Source organism: Durio zibethinus, chromosome 26, assembly GCF_047325235.1.
Source record: "Durio zibethinus cultivar Kanyao isolate XHJ-2024 chromosome 26, ASM4732523v1, whole genome shotgun sequence".
Lineage (NCBI taxonomy): Eukaryota > Viridiplantae > Streptophyta > Magnoliopsida > Malvales > Malvaceae > Durio > Durio zibethinus.
The window spans coordinates 7,021,613-7,040,673 of NC_143187.1; the positions used below are offsets into that span (position 1 = coordinate 7,021,613).

At 32.9% G+C, this 19,061-nt stretch overlaps 1 protein-coding gene and 1 pseudogene across 2 annotated transcripts; one reads left to right on the forward strand and one right to left on the reverse strand.

Annotated features, from left to right (window-relative positions):
* Positions 1 to 1,077: 1,077 nt before the first annotated feature.
* On the reverse strand, positions 1,078 to 5,855 carry LOC111274820 (hydroxyproline O-galactosyltransferase GALT2-like). Its single transcript, XM_022859742.2, has 7 exons — positions 4,201 to 5,855; positions 3,342 to 3,574; positions 2,935 to 3,225; positions 2,544 to 2,672; positions 2,229 to 2,402; positions 1,752 to 1,859; positions 1,078 to 1,574 (listed from the first exon to the last, which is right to left on the reverse strand). The coding sequence occupies exons 1-7, from the start codon at positions 5,105 to 5,107 to the stop codon at positions 1,368 to 1,370; spliced, it is 2,049 nt and encodes a 682-aa protein (XP_022715477.2). The 5' UTR covers positions 5,108 to 5,855; the 3' UTR covers positions 1,078 to 1,367.
* Positions 5,856 to 6,590: 735 nt separating this feature from the next.
* On the forward strand, positions 6,591 to 12,649 carry LOC111274200 (protein PLASTID TRANSCRIPTIONALLY ACTIVE 12, chloroplastic-like; annotated as a pseudogene). Its single transcript, XR_016334291.1, has 9 exons — positions 6,591 to 6,878; positions 6,961 to 7,004; positions 7,585 to 8,131; positions 8,773 to 8,885; positions 9,317 to 9,576; positions 10,086 to 10,206; positions 11,138 to 11,206; positions 11,782 to 11,871; positions 12,115 to 12,649. The product of XR_016334291.1 is annotated as a protein PLASTID TRANSCRIPTIONALLY ACTIVE 12, chloroplastic-like (transcript).
* Positions 12,650 to 19,061: the final 6,412 nt, after the last annotated feature.

Here is a 19,061-nt window from a genome sequence, read left to right on the forward strand (position 1 = left end):
ACAAATTTTACATTTGGTTAGTTAATATGTTCTTCTTAGGCTGTCGTTTACTGTTTTCTTCTTAATTAACAACTAAGAACTAATGATTTCTTACTGCATATAGAGAGGAAAAATGCAATAGACAGTAATAGTAGTTGCCTTTGGCTTTTTCTGAAAGGATAAAAGCAAAAAATTTGGACTAAAGCATTAAGCAGAATCCTTCAACTTCCAAAAGCAAAATTTTCTTTGTTGATAGTATACATTATGATAAATCTTTCCATTTTATGGAAGTAACTGAATATTAAATATTCTTAGCTTTTTTTTTTTTTTAATATTATGCTATCAAAAAGGAGAATAATAGCTAGTGAGCATCAAATAAATATATTTTGTATTATTTAAAAAAAATCAAAAGCAACATAAAAAGTAGCAAAATGACATTCTGCTTTAAACAGTGTCTTTCCAAAACTAAAACCAAAATAAGTGGGAAAACAAGACAACCATATTCAAATTGAATTTTTCTATCGCGCACGGCTTTTCTGCAACTTATTTACTCCCAAAAGACAAAAACGTCGGCTAGCTGGTTAGCAGCAGCATTGACTTATGGAAGAAAATATGTGATGCAAGAACAATGGAAACTAAAGAATTCAAAACCCAACTTCTTGTTGGGACAGAAGTGAGGCTTGGAAACACTACTTAACCGAAAAAGTGAAGTGTTTGGAAACACTGAAATAACAACTTTGACTTTCAGTTTCCTAAATCCCAAGTTTCTTGGGTTTTTAGTGGACCAAATGGTTGAAACTTCGACATAAATAGAGAAGAAGAAAATTAAGCTGTCCTACCAAGCTACTTGGTAGTTATACACTACCTTTGTCTACGATTATCTGGCTTTTAGCACCCCTAAAATTTTATTAAGTAATTTCCTGCTTGGTACTATTGGAATTTTTAAAGATGTTCTTGGAATTTAAAATGGGGTAAAAGAGATTGTTATTAAGATTACAGGAAGATTGAAACTGGATTCAGGAAAGGTTAAAGAAACCAAAATTAGAAAGCTACAAAATCTAACAAGTAATCAAACAAAGTTTTGGCACCCAAGAGAACTAGGAATTTGAAAGGCTTATTGTTGCCAGAGTGCTCCAGCGGCTTGAATATAATAATGCGTATAAGAATATACATATATAATCTACAATTAGCCTTGTTTTTCCAATCCAAGTCAATGACCTACTTATCAGATGGGACAGTTTAGGAAGAACAATCTGTATCTCGTAACACAAGGCGGTAACAAGACACTTAAACCCTCTAGAGCTCACTTCAATGGATAAAATTGGGGGAGAAAGGGGTCAAATTACGAGGCAGTTAAGGTGTACGTGGAAAGCAAGAGTTGTCCTTTGTCATCTGAAGTTGCAGCAGTGTGCCAGACCTCTCGAAAGCTTGTCCCAAAGACAAATCATCTGCCTAGGGGATTGGTAATGTGCGGTATAATAGTCTACCATGCATCCATATTGACAGAACTTCCAGTTGTGGGAGTACTGGACAGCCCTGGATCTGTTAAATTGTTCAACCCACATTCCCATACTCACATCCTCCATCTTGAAAAGCTACCAATATATAAAAAACAATGTAGTTGATCAAACCAAAGAGGTAGATAGGAAGACAACACATATTTTTAAAACCAAAAGAAACAAGATAGGAAGAAAAGAAGGGGAATTTTAAAAAGGAAAGAAGCAGACAATCTTCAAAGAAAGTGGAGTAAATAAGAATTTCTAGTAACTAACCCTTAATTTTCGGTCGCCATGTTGTGAGATAATAAATTTGGCAATATCACTGGAAATAATATATCCAGGTCCATTGGCATAGGGAGGATAAACTTCTTCCGGCCACTCCTGTTATATCAGACAATAAATCCTTGATAAATAAGTTGACATTAAGGAATGCTAGCATTTAAATTAATTCTTGAAGCAACAGATCCATCCCAAAGAGTTTATTTACTCTCAACTACTTAGATTGCTTCTAACACAACAAAGTTGATAGTGAAGACATTTCAAGATTACATGTTTTATCACAGCAAGCAATATCATTTTGTGGCTTCTTATGATTACACACCAACATTAACAGTATCATAATTCAGACACAACTTTGCATTTTGCAACTGAAAGTTGGAAACAAAATGAACACGTCCCTTTAAAATGGAGAAGACAAATAATGACAGAAAATCACAAAAAGTCCAAAAACTCGTATCTATGTATGCATACCTCATAAGTGACAGCCCACTTTCCATTTCTCAAAGGCCGGTGCAGGAGGTTGAGATTGCCCATATAAAGTGACCTTTTGGGAGAGATGCCATCAATTTCTTTCAAGACAGTATCAACTCTAACAAATGTGTCATCATCACATTTCATGATGTAAGCAGCTGACATATTCTGCACCTGCATGGAAAAAATATGGAGAATCACAATAACCTTTAAAAGAAATTCAGCCCCAAAAACTAATATTTGCGGACAAGAGTCAAAAGATTGGAATGACCTTTCAGAGAAAGGAAATAAAGGAAGGATACACCACGAACTCACCCCAAATTCACAAATCGCAATAGTTTTAAGAACCACAAGCTCATAGCGGTCCATAAATGGCAAAATCACAATATCACCAAAATAAGCTGCCTCTTTCTTCAGAACTGCATTCACCTCCTTCCTTGGATTCTGCAATTTATTACATAAATAAATAGAGAGAGAAAGAAGTGATATGAACAATCTACACATTGATGGCTAGAGAGGAATCCAAAGAAGGAAAGCCACTTAAGAACCAGAAAGAGTATATGAATAGATAAAAGCCACACTGGACAACAGACATACCAACACTTTTTTCCACAATCTCATGTAGATATTTGTGAAACAAATTGCATGCATAACCTTTGGGTATTTAACATGATCTTAAATTCTAAAGAAAGTTAAATGACCTTACCAATGCAACAAAGAACCGGACCACCACATTTAAAGACTTGATGGCCGAAGATTGCATCCAAGTTTTTCTAACTGCCATGCGTTCGGAAAAGTGATTGGTAGCAGAGAGAACCCCAATAAAAAGTTGGATAGATCTCCTAGGCAAGGGATAAGCTTTCCATTTTAGTGACAGTTCCAATACTCTTTGGGGAGAGAAACTTGGATGAGTGGCGGGAAGAGAGGTTGCATAAACTGAATGAACATCCACATCTCCTTTTATGGCCAGCCCTGTCGCATCTTCAAGTGAAAAACCCTGAAAAAACAGTTTTTTTTGCAATCATAGTGTGAGATTTCCAAGGCTATGAACCATGAGTATTTATGGAGATTTCAGAAAGCACAAACATCACCTCTTAAAATTAGGCAACATACCGTACGATATGGAAATGAAGTCACATGTTGACCCCCGACATTAATATGGTATCCATCAACACCGGCACGCAAGGTCAGGATAAATAGTCTGCCTTCCGCAAAAGGAAATGGCCAGGTAACTTCTGGTTTCTGTTCTCGTCCAATGAACCTTTCGAACCACGAGGTTGTCTTGGACTCTTTCGAGTCTACAACATCGTTCCGGATCCATTTTTCACATCTTCGATGTCCATCAACTGCCAAAAGGATATGTACTTGATTAATTCCTAGGAATTTTTCAAAACTCAAACACACAAACAAATAAAGAAGACAAAAATTGAACAAAACCACAAAAATACTACATGAAAGCTCTCTCACCAGATGCAAAATACCACACATATAACATGTCCCTCCTTCATATTCTTCTAGCATGTAATCACTTGAGAACACAAGCACCACAAAGTGCTTCAACTGAAAACAACTTCCATGTAAATTACCAGCTTACATGCCTTCCTCTAATACTCCTAATAAGCAATAATCCTTCTATAGAAATACCACTAAATCATTTAAGCAAAAATCAGAAGTCTTTCTAGATAATTCCAGGGGCTGCTCATTGATATATTAAGGGAATAGAAGGCATGCTATAGACCAATAGAATTCAGAAGTTTTTGTCATGCACTTGTTTCTTGACCATGTAGTAACAAATTTATTTATCAACAAACAAAAAATTGGCATAACATGGCTTATGTTCAAATATTTATAAACTTGGTAATTCTTTTATTTCCCCAAAAATAAATGCACAATAAATTTAACAGTTTAAGTGGAAAATAAATAAGGAAAGGAGAAACAAAATGAAAACTCTTGATGCTTGATAAAATTTTACCGAGCATGTCTTCATCATCCTTGGATGGTAAACCATCACATCTTTGAGCCGTACCCCATTGCATTCTATAGCATGTGTTGTGCTCAATGACTGGCTTGTGGCTCCAATCTCCTTTCAATCGAGGATTTAAATGTAAAATTTTTGGAGGATCCTCCCCATCCACGGACTTCAACCCTTGCAATTCAACCATAAATTGTGAAACCATCACTAGACCATCACCAATCCTCAATTTAGCAAGCTGGGGTACGAACTCCTGATGGGCATATCGAGGTGTACCAACAAGTGTAATTGATGAACCTGCTTTGAGACCACATGGAAGGAACATTAGCCTGTCCCCACTTGCCAAATCTTCTCCACTTACAGATAACCATGACGGACAAGACTCGGGCTTCCCTTCAAATAAAGAACTCTGTCCAATCTCCTTTCCATCAAACTTATCCACTTCTTCCCATGCCTTTAATCCCAACGTCCAAGCCTCATCCGCCATTCTCTCAAGCACTGACAATTCACTAGTTTTATTCATTCGCCGCATAATCTCACCCGTTATTCGACCATAACGATGCTGAAGTGGCTTTATAGGCTGTATTCCACCTTTCCCTTCCTCCAAAGGTTCCTTACTAGGCCTCAAAGGCGCATCCTGGTTTAGATTATCCTCTAATTTACGGTGATACGTATCTTTATAAACAGAATTAACCAATGTTTTACTCAAATCCGCATCATTAACATCCCCAACCAATTTCCCACCCAATCCATCATAGGTATCATCTCCACTCAAAATTGCCGCTATCTCCAAAATATGTGGAAACTTAAAAGCTATGAAGATTAAGTATAACCCTCCTAAACCCAACAAGAAATGAGACAACTTGAACCTCCTCCCAGTGGAAAGTTCACTTTTTACCCTCTTCATCTTACAATAACCAAAAAACAAAACCACACAGTAAACTTCATCAAACTCAAAAATAACCAAAACCCATTTCTTTAAGCATGTTAAAAACCATCAAAACCAAAAATCCATATTCATCCAAACCTTCAAAATTCACACCTTTATCATCATATCAACTTAGATCAATAAAACCCTAATCTTTTTCCAAAGCAAGAAGCAAAGAAAAGTCGAACCTTGTTCCTCCAAATCAGCCAATATCGCAATTAAACAACATTTGGGAACCAAGATTTGATCTTTTTAACAAGTAGAAGCCAAGCTCCTGAACATTTCACCGGCATTCTTGAAATGGGTTCGATCTCAAGAGAGAAAGAAAACAAAAACGTAGAGATTAAGGTAAAGAAAAATGTAACATCTTTGGTTTGTCTCTTAATAAGACTCCGAAATACCAAAAAAAAAAAAGGCGAAGAAAAGAGAGATGGGTACAGTGCGTATAACCTGTAACGTAAGGGTGAAATGGAAACTTAAGGGGGAAATTGAAAGTTGAAGGACTTAACTCCCGAAGAATAATTTATAGGAAATCTATTGAAGTGGAAGACATGTAAGGATTAAAAAATAGGCATGTCATGTGGATCCAAGTTTTCTCTTTCTTTTTTTTTTTTTTTTTTAATTATACAACCTAAAAAAAGAGTTTTTTGTGATGCAAAACTATTTCTTTTTTGGGTTTTTAATGGTTTGGTGAGAGCTGTCTTCTTGATAAATAATTTTTGTCATTACTTTTGCAAAATGGTTTTGGAAAAATACATTTTGGTGGCGGTCATGACCACTTCGTCACCTAAAAAAGTATTACTTCGAAATTTTTCTCTTGCTTTTTTGTTTTTTTTTTTTTTTAACTAATGTCTTTCAATTTTAAATTATAATAAAAGATTTAATATAATATATAAATTTTTAAAATTTTTAATATAATATTTAAATTATAAATATATTAATTAAAATAATATTTATTATTAATGTATTTAATTTTAATTGATAATACATAATAAATAAATAATCTTTTAAATATTATAATAATTAATTAATTCAATAATTTAAATATTATATTAAAATTTTTTAAATTTAAATATCATATTAAATATTTTATTATAATTTACAAATTATGACATTAATTTTTTTTGTTTATATATTTTTATATTTCATTTTGTTACTAAATGTTTTCAAAGGAAAAATAGTAAGGGCTTTAACTTTTTACTATAAGAGGGCAAGAAAATTAAATTATTCCTTATCCAATAATTGTGTTCTTTTTAATTATCAAAAAATAATAATTGTGTCCATTCGAAAACAATTGCTTGAATTAGTTTTTTTTTTTTTTAGCCACCTCCATTATTAGTGAGAGAGTAGAGAATATCTGAACTGAGCATTGGCAAATCCTTGGGCTTGATCGATTTTTTTTTTTTTTTGGCTCTAAAACAAGTAATCCAACTATATTATGTTTTTAAAGATGGCCGAAAAAAAAAAAAAAAGAAAGCCTTTATTAAGAAAGAAAAAAAGCGTATGCTAACGGTAACGTGGCGATATGGGTAAGACGTAAGCCGTGGTCCAAGTTGTTTCTTGGTAGAAGCTAAACCCCCAACAAACCAAACTATGTCACTCTCTCAGTTGATTCCGCTTCATTTTCTCAGCGCCCAAACACATTAAATTTCCCTGTTCTTAAAGCAATAATTTTCCTGGCAGATTTTACATGCCGAATATTACGTTAAACTGAAAATGTTATCTTTATCAGTAAAATTTCTGTATCAAGGTCCTTTTTTTTTGTTAAAAATATAAGAATGATTTTATGTTTAATTAAATTAAATTCCCTTTTTTTTTTTGGACTTTGGCAGGTAAATGCGTACCTGCTGGCAAACCAGGCTACAATTACTTACAGGTTTTTTTTTCCTTTTGTGTGGAAATTTTATCATATTTATTTTGTTTGCTTGAGTTTTAAGCATGTAATTATGAGAGAGGTGGTTTTCTTTTCAGTCAAAAAGTGATTCATTCTTTCAAATGACTGCTAAATGTGGCTGGTAATCTGCTTTAATCATGTGTTTAGTTTTTGAGCCCAGAAATCAAAATTTAAAAGCTTGATAACTTTGAGCTTTACTGTTTAATTTATTTTTTTCATTTGTTTATGATGTAAAAATAGTAAAAAGTTTTACACTTTGTTGCAAAACAGCTCCAAAACTGGACTATTTTCTTAACTCTGTATGTTTTTTTTTTTTTTAGTTTTTTGTCTGCATATTTTACAAGTTGGTAGGAAGTAAAATGGCCAAAATTCGCCTTTTTGTTTGATGAAGATTTCTTCATTTTGTTTCTGTTTAGCATAATTTACTATTGCCCTTCTCTTTTTTTTTTTTTTTTGAATTATCCAGACATAATTTATAGGTTCTTTGTCGGCTGGAATTTTGCAAGTTAAAGTTGGCTTCGATAAACAGTCCAAGAGGGCTAATTTATTTCCTTGTGTTAAGTGTAAGAAGAAACAGGAACCGTATGAAAATGTGTCTGCGGAGCGTCCTCCATATTACAACTATTTGGACTCAATGTCCGGGCAGCTTGAACTAGCATCTGGTGCCCGTGCAAGCATTCCAGGAAAGGAGTACCGGACTGAAGGCACTGCTAGTCGAGTTGGGGCTGCCAGGGCTCCTAACCAACTGGAACTTCAGCTGGATCCCCATCTTATGGAAAAAGTCCGGGAAGCAGGAGGAAGAAGTAAAAAACATCAGCTGGTGGTGAATCTTCTCAAGTGAGCCTGCGGTACCTGAAATTGTTGAGGGCATAATGGAAGATCCTCAAGATTCCTCACCGGAGTATGTCATTTACCAGACAGAACCTGAAGAAGATGAAGCTGGATATGAATCGGACAAGAAACTTGGACGCCCTCATCCGTTTATTGATCCAAAAGTGAAAAAGCCAATGGAGGAACCACTTACTAGTAAAGAACTATGATGGAATTGGAGAAAGCCAGAAAAAGAATAAAGGTCTAGATGGCAAATGAGACGAGTTGATGTTGAAACAGTTAGTGCAAATGTTTTTTTTAAGTGTATCTTTGACAATAATTGCATTCATCTCTATTCAAGAACTCAAAAGTTTTTTTTGTAATTGTTATATTTTAACCTCTTTTTATGGGCGTGTCTATTGAGGAAGGGATAGAGATAGATAGATAGATAGATAGATAGATAGATAGATAGATAGAGAGAGAAACAATTGGTTTCCATGTGTTTTCATGCAGTCAAACATGTGCTTTGAAAGGTTTGAATTTGGGATCAATTGGTCCCACCTCAGTGATCACTCAGGTAAAGATCACATTCCCAGATAATCTTCATTTATGTGATTCAGCAGTGTTCTATGAGGTAAATGTCCTCGAATTGTGGTCAAAAGAGATGGATTGACTTTCAAACCACGTTATGTTCTCGTTTGAGTCCTTTCCCCGGTAGCTCAGTATCTCTTTGCTTTTCTCTGAAGTCAAATTACTTTCTGATGCTTGTGCAAGTAAGCCATGTGGAATATCTTAGTTTTGTGCTGAAACCTAAATTATCCTCATTCCATGATTAAATATATGCATACTGCACTCATGCACATTTCAGTTTCTTCTCAAAGAAGAGGCAGTGATTTTCTTTATTTATGATGACAACCGAAATTGTCTCTTATTTTTGTAGGTTTTTCTGAAAGCAATGGCTGAGACTGGGCAAGTAAAGCTTTATGGTGAACATCCAACATTAACTGAAACTTCCCTTTACAGAGCTAGACGCCATCTTTTCAAGGAAGAAAGGTGTCAACCATATATGATGCTTTAGAATTTTTCACTTCCTATCTTTCGTTCTCTCTCCTATCGAAGTCTAAAGGACTGAAACAGTAGGATAAGGAGATATCGAATGTAAATCAAATGAAAGTGAATAATGATAAGATGTATGGAAGTTAAATAGGTAAAAGTGGTGCAAAAAGGAGCAGGCTTTGTTAATCAAGAATTAATAAATACTTATTTTTCAATATTAAAATGATTATTCATCAGGAAAGTTTGAAATGGGCTAATAAACTAGTGATAAATATCTGAATTTCAGTTTTGCTAGCCCTGCTTTTTCTCCTACATGTATTTGTATTGCCTAAAACTTGCATCCTGATTAACTATTGGAAATTACTTGATTTGGACTGTATGTCTTTAAAAAGAACCTTTTGTACTTAGCTAGGTGCTGGTTTTTGCAGACTGAAAGCTGAACAAGAGAGACTAGAAAGAACTGGCAAAATGGCATACAACTCTGAATGGGTGAAAGCATGGAAGAGAGATACTTCACTTGAAGTTATTCAGAAACATTTTGAAGAGGCTGGTGAAGATGAAAATGCTCAACTGATTGAAATGTTTTGTAATCAAACAGATCAAGAATATAGGATCATGATGGGGACTGATACCCGTATTCGAAGGGATCCTTTAGCAATGCGAATGAGAGAGGATCAAATAAAGCAAAGTATGTATTTCTTACTGATAAATTTTTTTTAATGCCTATGCTTTTCATTTGTTGTCAGGCAGATTATAGTTATTATACTTTCTGAAACACCGGCAGCTCTATATAGCTTGTAAAATTTTACTTTCCTGGTTAGAATTATGATGCATATCAATGTATATTAGTATACAAGTTAGTATTTGGACCCATGTGTATTCTCTTATGATCTAGCATGAAAGATGAAATTTTCCTTTCTTTTCTTCTCTTGCTCTCTCAATCATGGATTTGCATTTATAACTTAGGTCAAAATTTGAATTTCGTGTTTCTTCCCCTCTCTGTGTAGGCATGAAATTCTGGGATTGACGACATCTAAGTTAACCACAAATATTGTTGTCAATTTTTAAGGTAGTTGTAACAATATTGATCTAGTGATTTGCCTTCCTATTTGCTCCTTCTGCCTGCTAAAACTATTAAGACGATTCTCTTGTTTTATATTAAGTGCTTACATTTAACAACTCTGTTGGTCTTTGCAGTATGGGGTGGAGATCCAGTTTACCCAAATGTGAACTATATTCAAGATCCAAAGAAGTGATTGATTATAGGGGACCAGATTTTCATGAACCAACACCAAATATGCTGGCCTATCTGAAAGAGGTTATATTCTAAAGTTTAAATCTGTTCTTTAACTCCTTCCCTCAAATTGAATAAACGGATTTAATTTTAGTTAGTTAAAATGTTTCATTTATTTAAAATTGGTTAATCCATTCAAATATGAAATAATTTCTTTACTTCTGAAAATCAAGTGAAATTGTTATAAATATGCTCATGTAGCCTCTTAAGCTGTAGTTCTGATTGGATGTATGTGGGGCCTCAAAAGTAAGTGCTACAGATGGTTGATGGCTTGTTGCCAGTAATAGTACTTCACCAGTGTTACAAGTTTCGTGCTGAAGAAACCCTCCTTGTGGCATCTCCCTCCCTGTTCTTGTTCATAGGTTTCAGAAATGGAGAAAAGCATATTGACATCTTGTTTCTCTGGATGATGTTCCATTCTCTCCCGAGAATGCATCACATTAAGTGATTATTATAATTTGTTTCTCATGTTCTTGGTGTAGTGTACAACTTTGACTTTGATGTCTTAAATATAGGGCAGTAGGCCAGTGTTCTTTTAGCAGATGCACCTTCATAGTATAGCAACTGGAATGGTTATTAGATTTGGGATTAAGTCATGATTGTTGCAATATGTTGACCAGAAAATTAGTCTTGTTTTATGAGCCTATATCCTATACAAAGAGGATTCAATCACAAGACTGAGATGGTTAGAGATGTATGCTAATTAAATTTTATTGTACTGTTTGAGAAAAGAGATGGAGGCTAATTAAATTTTATTGCACTATTTGAAAAAAAAAATCCTAAAGCCTGTTACCTTGGCTCTTTTACATGGGGTTTATAATTTCATCTTTATTAAAAATTGCCTTCTTGTTTTTCAGTTAAAATTATTGGTCATCTTTTGAAGTCCTGTTCTTAATTTTTGTTCTCCAATTGTTATTGCCTCCATCAAGTGTTTACTTTTCCTTACTCTGATCAGCATGGCAAAATCATAACAAAAGGGGAGCTTGAGAAATTTTTGGCAAGGGAGAAGATTGAAGAACTCAAGGTAATTAAATGATGAGTGAACTTCATGAACTATATCCTTTGCTAAATGGATTGAATCCAGTTATGACATTTCAATGCTTGAGTTATGTTACTTTATCAAGTTTGAGAAGTAGGTTGCCAGTTGAAGTAGAAAATTAAAATTTTCATATAAATGAAAGTAGACTAGAATAGAATGTGATAAAGGGGAATAAACTGGCATGCGGTAGAAGTATATAGGATATACATTGTACTAATGTACACTGACAATGTGATCCTGTCATTGAAATTTGTTGGTATATATTTCACATTTTGGCTGGATTAGTGATGCTGAATAAAACTGTTGAATCAAACCAATCATCCCTAGAAATCTTAATTTCAACTAGTTACTCAACTTGTAATTACTGCAGATGACAGATATAGGTGATGCTATGGCCTGAGCTGTTGAAATTGGTGAAAATGAAGTGAATCTGATTGTCTTTTCGGCTTGAGCTATATATATATATATATATATATATATATATATATATTATGCATTCTTGCAAATGGTTGCTTCTTACTGACAATAACAATTTTTCTCTTTTGAGAAATACTTTATAGGATGAAGAAGAAGATGGTGAAGAAGAAGAGAAGAAAATCAAACGCGATTGGAGTGTTCTGAAAAGTACTCCTCAGCTTCGAATGTCCAAGGTGCTTCCTTTTAGTCATTCATTTGCCTGGATTGGTAGTTTCCTAGCATGACTTTATCTTTATTTCCTTTTTCTTTTTTTGGGAGGGGGGTGATCTTTAAGTGAGCATCACATAGATTGAAGGGAGGAAAATTCAGAGGTTGGAAAGCTATGAAAGCATGCATCCGAACTTGAATGCTAACTTACTCAATTGTCTGCAGTCTGTCTCCAGCAATTTGTAATGTATTCTTTGTTGTCTTCGCAGTTCAAGCCAAAAAAGGAGGATCCAATGTCCTTGGAAGTGGCTGTCACTGATTCTGAAGAACTTGACTGATTTTCTCACGGACTTTGAAGAGGATGAGAGAGGGATATCTACCACTGTAAATTTCTATGGGTTGCATACAATATGATTTCTAGGGAGTGAATTTGAAAGTTACACAGTGAAAGCTGCTAAACTGAGATAAGAGGGTCCGGGTAGATGGAGTTAGGGTGTGGAGGGATGGATAGGTGAGGAACTTGGAGATGGTGAAACGTCCAAGGATTTCCATGTCAAATGCAGTCAGATGATTCATAGCTCAACTACCTAAGGACATTTGGAAAATTTTATGACATTTGAGTGAAGACTCAGAGAGGGTCTTTTGCAATTACAGTTTGGGGGTGAGCATAGTTTCATGTGTCACCTTAGGGGCCTATAATTGAAAGTCAGAACCACTGGCAAGTCGATTATCAATGACTGTAATGGATCTAATAGAGACTTGAAAATGAAAGAAGTTAAAAAATTCAGTTATAATTATTGCCTATTAGGAGGAAATCACTGGATATTACACTTTGTAGTTGAATTTCAATTACTCATTGCACTTGTAATCTTTACCTCAAACTCATATGTACATGCTCCCACGTTGCAGGTTGATTATTTTTATAAAAAAGATTGTAGCTTGAAATAAAAATCAGAGATTGTCAGCATTGGAATTTAAGTTTTAAATTTATTAAATATTATTTTTTAAAATAATTATATAAATTAACTGAATGAACCAGCTTAATCAAATTTTAAATTCTAAACTTATTGGATGGCAATCCAGAAATATTTTCCAATCATTATTCAATTTTGTGATGGACACAAGCGATTGCTGAAGTCGGATTGGCACAAATCTGATCCATTTCCAGACAAGGCTTGGAAAGAATTTAGAGCTGAAGCTGATGGAGTTGTTGAATATGGGCCGAGTTGGGAATAAAGGAATAGAAGATTTCAGGACCCAACGCTGGGCTACTATTGGCAGAAATGTAAATCTTCCAATTTGGAAGTTTTTGTGATTGGAGGGCCAGCTTTGGAGGAGTCGAATCATATTTTATTAATTTTTTCGACATGTGGAAAGAAAAAGCACTGAACTTCTGAAATCTTTTTTATTGGTTGAAGAGAACCCTTGAAAAAGACATAAACGTACGATGATCAACTATTTTTTTTTTTTAACAAGAAGGCAGAGCCTTACATTAAGAAGAAGGAGAGGTTAAGATCGAACCTCAGCTTTTGGTATTTCAATTGGATAAGGTTTAATATTTCTTTTTCCATTTTCCTTCTTGCCCTCTGTTATTTACACAGCTATAAAAGCTTACTGCTTACATTATTCAAAAGGAAAAGGAATAATTAGTGGTTTAAATTTATCATTAATCTTTCAACTGATATAATTATGCGTTTAATTTTGAAACAAATTTACCCCCAAAAAAAGCACAGTCCCATCAGTTTCAGCCCCTATTCATCCCAAATTTAAAAATAAAATAAAATAAAAAAGCCAAAAATTAGGAGTTGAGGCCTTCAAGCATTGATCTGGTCAAAAGCTTGCCTCTCTTTTTTTTTTTTTTAATAACTTGATTGAATTGCAAGTTTCTGGAAAAAAGTGGAGCAAGTGATGAGGTAGCCCATACATGGTTTCCTTCACACAAATTTATGGTTTAGGTTATAAACCATTCATCCCATTTCCTAAGCCATTTGATGATTGTATTTGCATCCCCTTCACTGCAAGTTGGAAGAAATTCTATGATTCAAGCAAAAAGCAAATTATATATATTTAAAAAAAAAAAACTTGTGAAGTTTATAATTTCTCCAGCAATTCTAAACTGCAAACCACATCAGATTTTCACAAACTCAATGTTCAAAAACTTTTTATATGTAATTTTAATTTCAAACCCATTTCTGTCCTTTTTGTTGACCACAACTCATATTTCTCCCACACTATTCTATAAACCTTCTGAACTTTGTTAAAGATAAAAAAATCCCCCCCCCCCCCCTCTCATGATTAGGAGACAACACTTTTCTTTTAAGATTGCAGTGTGGCTGAGAATAAAAGATGGACCAAATGAAAAAAGGACACAGCAATTACTAGGAGTTTGATACCTTGAACGGTGGTAGCAAAGGTCCTTAAGAATGAATTAGGGCTACACCCCCCGTTCCTGACTTAACATAAAGATTTATCTTATGTAGTCAAGATTTCACACTTTTCTCCCCATTTCAAAGTTGGGATTGTTTTTTATTGGCCCTAGTGACTTCCAAAGGATAAATACATATGCACATATATATATATATATATTATATAATTATGCAGAGAAACCACCAATGTTATTTTTATATACTCATATCTATCTTAAATATTTTTTACAAAAAAAAAGTCACAGTTTATTAATAAAAAAATTGTAAATACTAAAATTTAAATTCTAAATTTACTTAATATCACTTTTTAAAAATAAATGCATGAATAATTATATTAAATTTTGAATTCATCATCTACCTTAATTTATTCCTCGTTGTCCCACACTATCTATCTTGATGCCTTTGCAAGATCTTAAAAGTTCTTTACATTATTTCCTTTTTATTCTCTCCATGCAACAAGTAATGTATATTTTATATTGTGATCCCCATGTAGAAATCTAAACATTTAATAAAATTTTTTTAATGTTCATTGTTGATCTCCATTTAATTGACAAATTCTGCAAGAAAGAGTATCTGCACCTGAAAGATTATTTTAAACTGACCCATACTTTTTGTGCACCTGATTCGATGTAAGTGTTTCAAAAGTGGTCCCCTTGCATGATACTGCATTAATTGATTCTTGCTTAAGACTTGAAATATTCTATTATTAAGATCAAAATCTTTACATTTACTTCACATATTCATATCCAATTTCATGGAGCAGAGAGAAAATCTAGCATTCCCATAAAAGGGGGAGAAATAAAAAAATGGGCTAGCTGTTGATGCATTATTCTTTGGATACAACTGAAGAAATTTGTTGTTACATTAAAACATTTGCATGTATGGTACATCATTCCACAATATATGGGTTGTTCTTCTTTCTTTAGCCTTTAACTCATAGGTTGCAGAATCTGTTGAAATAATGTAAAGCTTTTCAACAGAAGAATGGCATAGAATTTAGAGTAGCCTTTAAGTTTTGGGATGTTCACCTTGAACAAGAGAGAGAGAAAAGAGAAATTTTTTACTTTAAAAAACATTTGGATTACTGTAGTTGTGGAAACAGTAGAGCTTTTTTATTTTTTATATTTTTTTGCTTTGATGATATAGAAATGATTAGAGGATGAGACTGGTCAGCAAACAGCAGAATTAACACAAAATATGGTAATGAGTTTCCTGTTTTGTTGGAGATTCTGTCACCCTAAACATGATCAAGAAAAGATCCTAGGCTTTATTGGTCTGCTCTCTTGCTCTCCTTCCTCCCTCCCCACAAACCCAATATAAAATAACCCTTTGGAAAAAAAGAAAAAGGCTCAGATAAAAGCACAATAACAGACATGAAACATCTGGTCAACCCTGTTTGATTCTACAAATGTTTGTGACTCTATTGCACTGATGCTTCTTGTTTAGATGGGAGGGAATGTGAAAAAAATAGGGTCACTAATGTCTAAACCCCCTTTTGATTATTACTACTATTATTATTAATCATTACTAATGACCCTTTCAACATCAATTAGTCATTAAACATTGAACATAATTAAAAACAATGGGCTCCACATTAAACAATCTATTATATTGCCTCCCCAATCTCCATTATTGTCATTTTGTTGTTGAGCTTGTCTTATATATGTGTTCAACTTTTTTAATTAATACAAATACAAAAGGAAATCTTAGTTGTTAGAGAATTAAGATTACAAAAGGAAATAAGTTCAAGTGTGGTTTTCAAAGTCGGGATTAAGAATTAAGAGATCTTCAAAAAATTTTATTAATCATCCAATTGCGACGCATATTATGTCTAATTAGAGACGTGCACGCATTCATTTGTCAGTCTGCATGGTGATTAGGGCAGCCATAATCCATTGTTAAACAGTAATCTGTCCAAGATTTGATATGTCTTTGGCATTTCAGTTTTCTTAATCGATACTTTAAATTATATGCTTCTGTCTTACATGTCAAAAAGCATATATTTGGAAAATCTCCGAACAACAGGTGAAAAAAACAAGTAAACAACCTGAAAACTGTTTTTGTTTGATATGGAACCAACCCTTTTTTTAACTGTAAACTACAGTACTATATGATCAGAAAGCAATGGTTACTTGAACAAAAAGGTAATACACCCATTTAGGGTTTCAAAAGAAAATTAATCCTATCCTATCTATATAAAATAAATTACTTTAAATTTTTTTCTTTCTCCTTTCTCCCTGATAAAACATGCATGATTAAAGAAATTTTAACTGAATTGGCAAGCTCCAAACAGAATTGGTAGAAGGAAACGAATGGTTTCTTTTTTGTCATCTCCTTATCAATGGGATCAATGGAACATGTTCTAAAATATGCTTAATTTCTAGTCTTGTAATTACACTAATAATTATTCTTTCAAAGAAGGGGAAGGTTTCCTTCATGATCAGCTTCCTGGTGCTGAAGTTACATATACCTAACATCCCAAAGCATAGAGTTTGATGCAGTGAATTGCTTAGGAGTCAAGCTAAGCACACTGCCCTAAACTTGCTTGATCCGCTAAAATTCCAAAATCTTTTTTTGATGAGATATATCACTAACTTTAGTTATGTTTTTGGGTATTTTTGGAAACTTTCAAGTGGTTTGATTTCCTTCATTCTTTGCCATATTAGAGAGCTTGGTTAAGGGCTATTTTTATTTTATAATTTGCCTATCTTTTTTTATTAACGATGCCTGTATATGTATTGGTATGTTACTTTGGACTTAGATCATTAGTGAATTTAAGATTTTTTTTTTCAATCGTGGTCATTTATAATATATATATATATATATATATATATATAACATTGTTAACAAATTTATCAATGTTGTTGATAGAAAAGATGTTCAAGGAAAAATTTTTCTTTAAAATTTTTATTTTTTTAATTTTTGAAAGCATCCATAAAAATTTTAATTTTTTAATTTTTTCGTTAATGCTAGTTGAATTGCACCTCAACTCATTAAGGAATAGAAAGATATATTATACATATTATCACATAAATTCCTTTTTATTCAACTTACTAATTATTAATCAAGTATTTGGGAACAAATCAAGCATCAATTTGTTGGAAGTGACGAGATTATTAAATATGTTTTTCCTAAGATTAAGATTGACTATTATATTGAAACTTCAATAATCAATTTTTTATTCATTTAATTTATATTGCTAACAAAAATAAAATGTTTTTTTTTTTTAAGAGATCTACAATAAATTAAAATGATTAAATAAAACATCATAGAAAAATGGATCTTTTTGTAAATGGGTCCGACTGTGTCCAAATTGGAGCTTGTCAAGTGGGTTCAATAAATAAATAAATAATTGTAATTTCTATTGTTGTTTACTTTTGAAATTTGAAATCAAAAAAATTTCTAGCATTTGATATTTTTATGTGTAAATTATTGATAAAAAGCTCAAATTACAACTCATAAGAATACTTTGTTTGATTAAATATTAAATTGAATCACATAAGAACGTGTGATCAATCAAAAAAATAAAATTTTCGTCTTTCCTAAAATTAAAACATAAATATCACATTATCAAAATAAAAATATATATTTCTTTATATTTTTGCATGATCTTGTCTTGAAATACTAGTATGGTACAATGCATTAGAAAATGTTACTGCCAATAAACTTGTAAAACAGTAAAAGAATGTTATCCTAATTTGAAGAAAATGGTAGGAGCCGGAGGAGCCGAGCCGTTGAAAGGGTAGTGACTGGGTGATAGCCGGGGTCAAAGGGAGGGGAGATGGGTACGACCAAATCTAGAGAGCAAAAATAGACGGACCCCACAAATCCAAGCTGTGAGCTGTTCCTTTTTTGCAATCTATCGCTTTTTCCCCTCTCTCTCCATTTGTACTAAAAAGTTTGTAGTGAGAGAAGTACCATAATCGACCAACCCCCAGCTGTTGATGAATCATCCTAGAATGAAGAATGTTAAAGTCACGCGTCTCTGCACCCGCTTTTCAATACTCGAGCTCTTAAAAAACCACGTCCCCTACATTTTCAAGCCTAAAACTTACTACCGAATATTTGATTTTTTTTTTTTTGAATTTCGAGGTTTGGTAATTATTTAAATTTTGATTATTTTAAAATCGAATTAAATTAAATTTTATAAAAATATAAATTTTTTCATATTTATTTTTTATTTATAAAATTTAAAAACAAAATTTTATTTTAAAAAAATCATATTTTTTATTATTCAAACTAATAAATATCGATAATATTTAAATTATTTTCACTCTTTTATAGTTTGATTTTATCTATTTGAAAAATAAGGATCGACTACCCCATCATTTCTTATATTTCAAATTGATGTCGTTAAGTTATTTTTGGGTTGAAAAGATGAAGTCCCTAAATAATTTTAAGAAAGAGCTAATTTGATTTGTTAATGAGGAAAAAATGATCAAACGAGCATTGGAGTTAAAATTGTAAAACACGTTTCAATGCACGATTCGTGATTGTATAAGAAAGGTGCTTCAAGCAAGGATAATAGTTATAAGGGAAAGTGAGTTCCACTCTTCCCTTATCAAAGTGTTTTTTTTTTCAAATGATTAAATTACAAGAATAGGTATTCGAGATAAAAATTAAATAAATAATATTTCATATCAAACGAAATTTAACAAATTTTACATAAATAATATATACACAAATTAAATAAATAAAATTATTTCATATCTCACAATCTAATTATTGTATGCCTTGCCTCACCGAATCCACCTCCAGGGTCCTCCATACCCACTTTAATTTTATTTTTA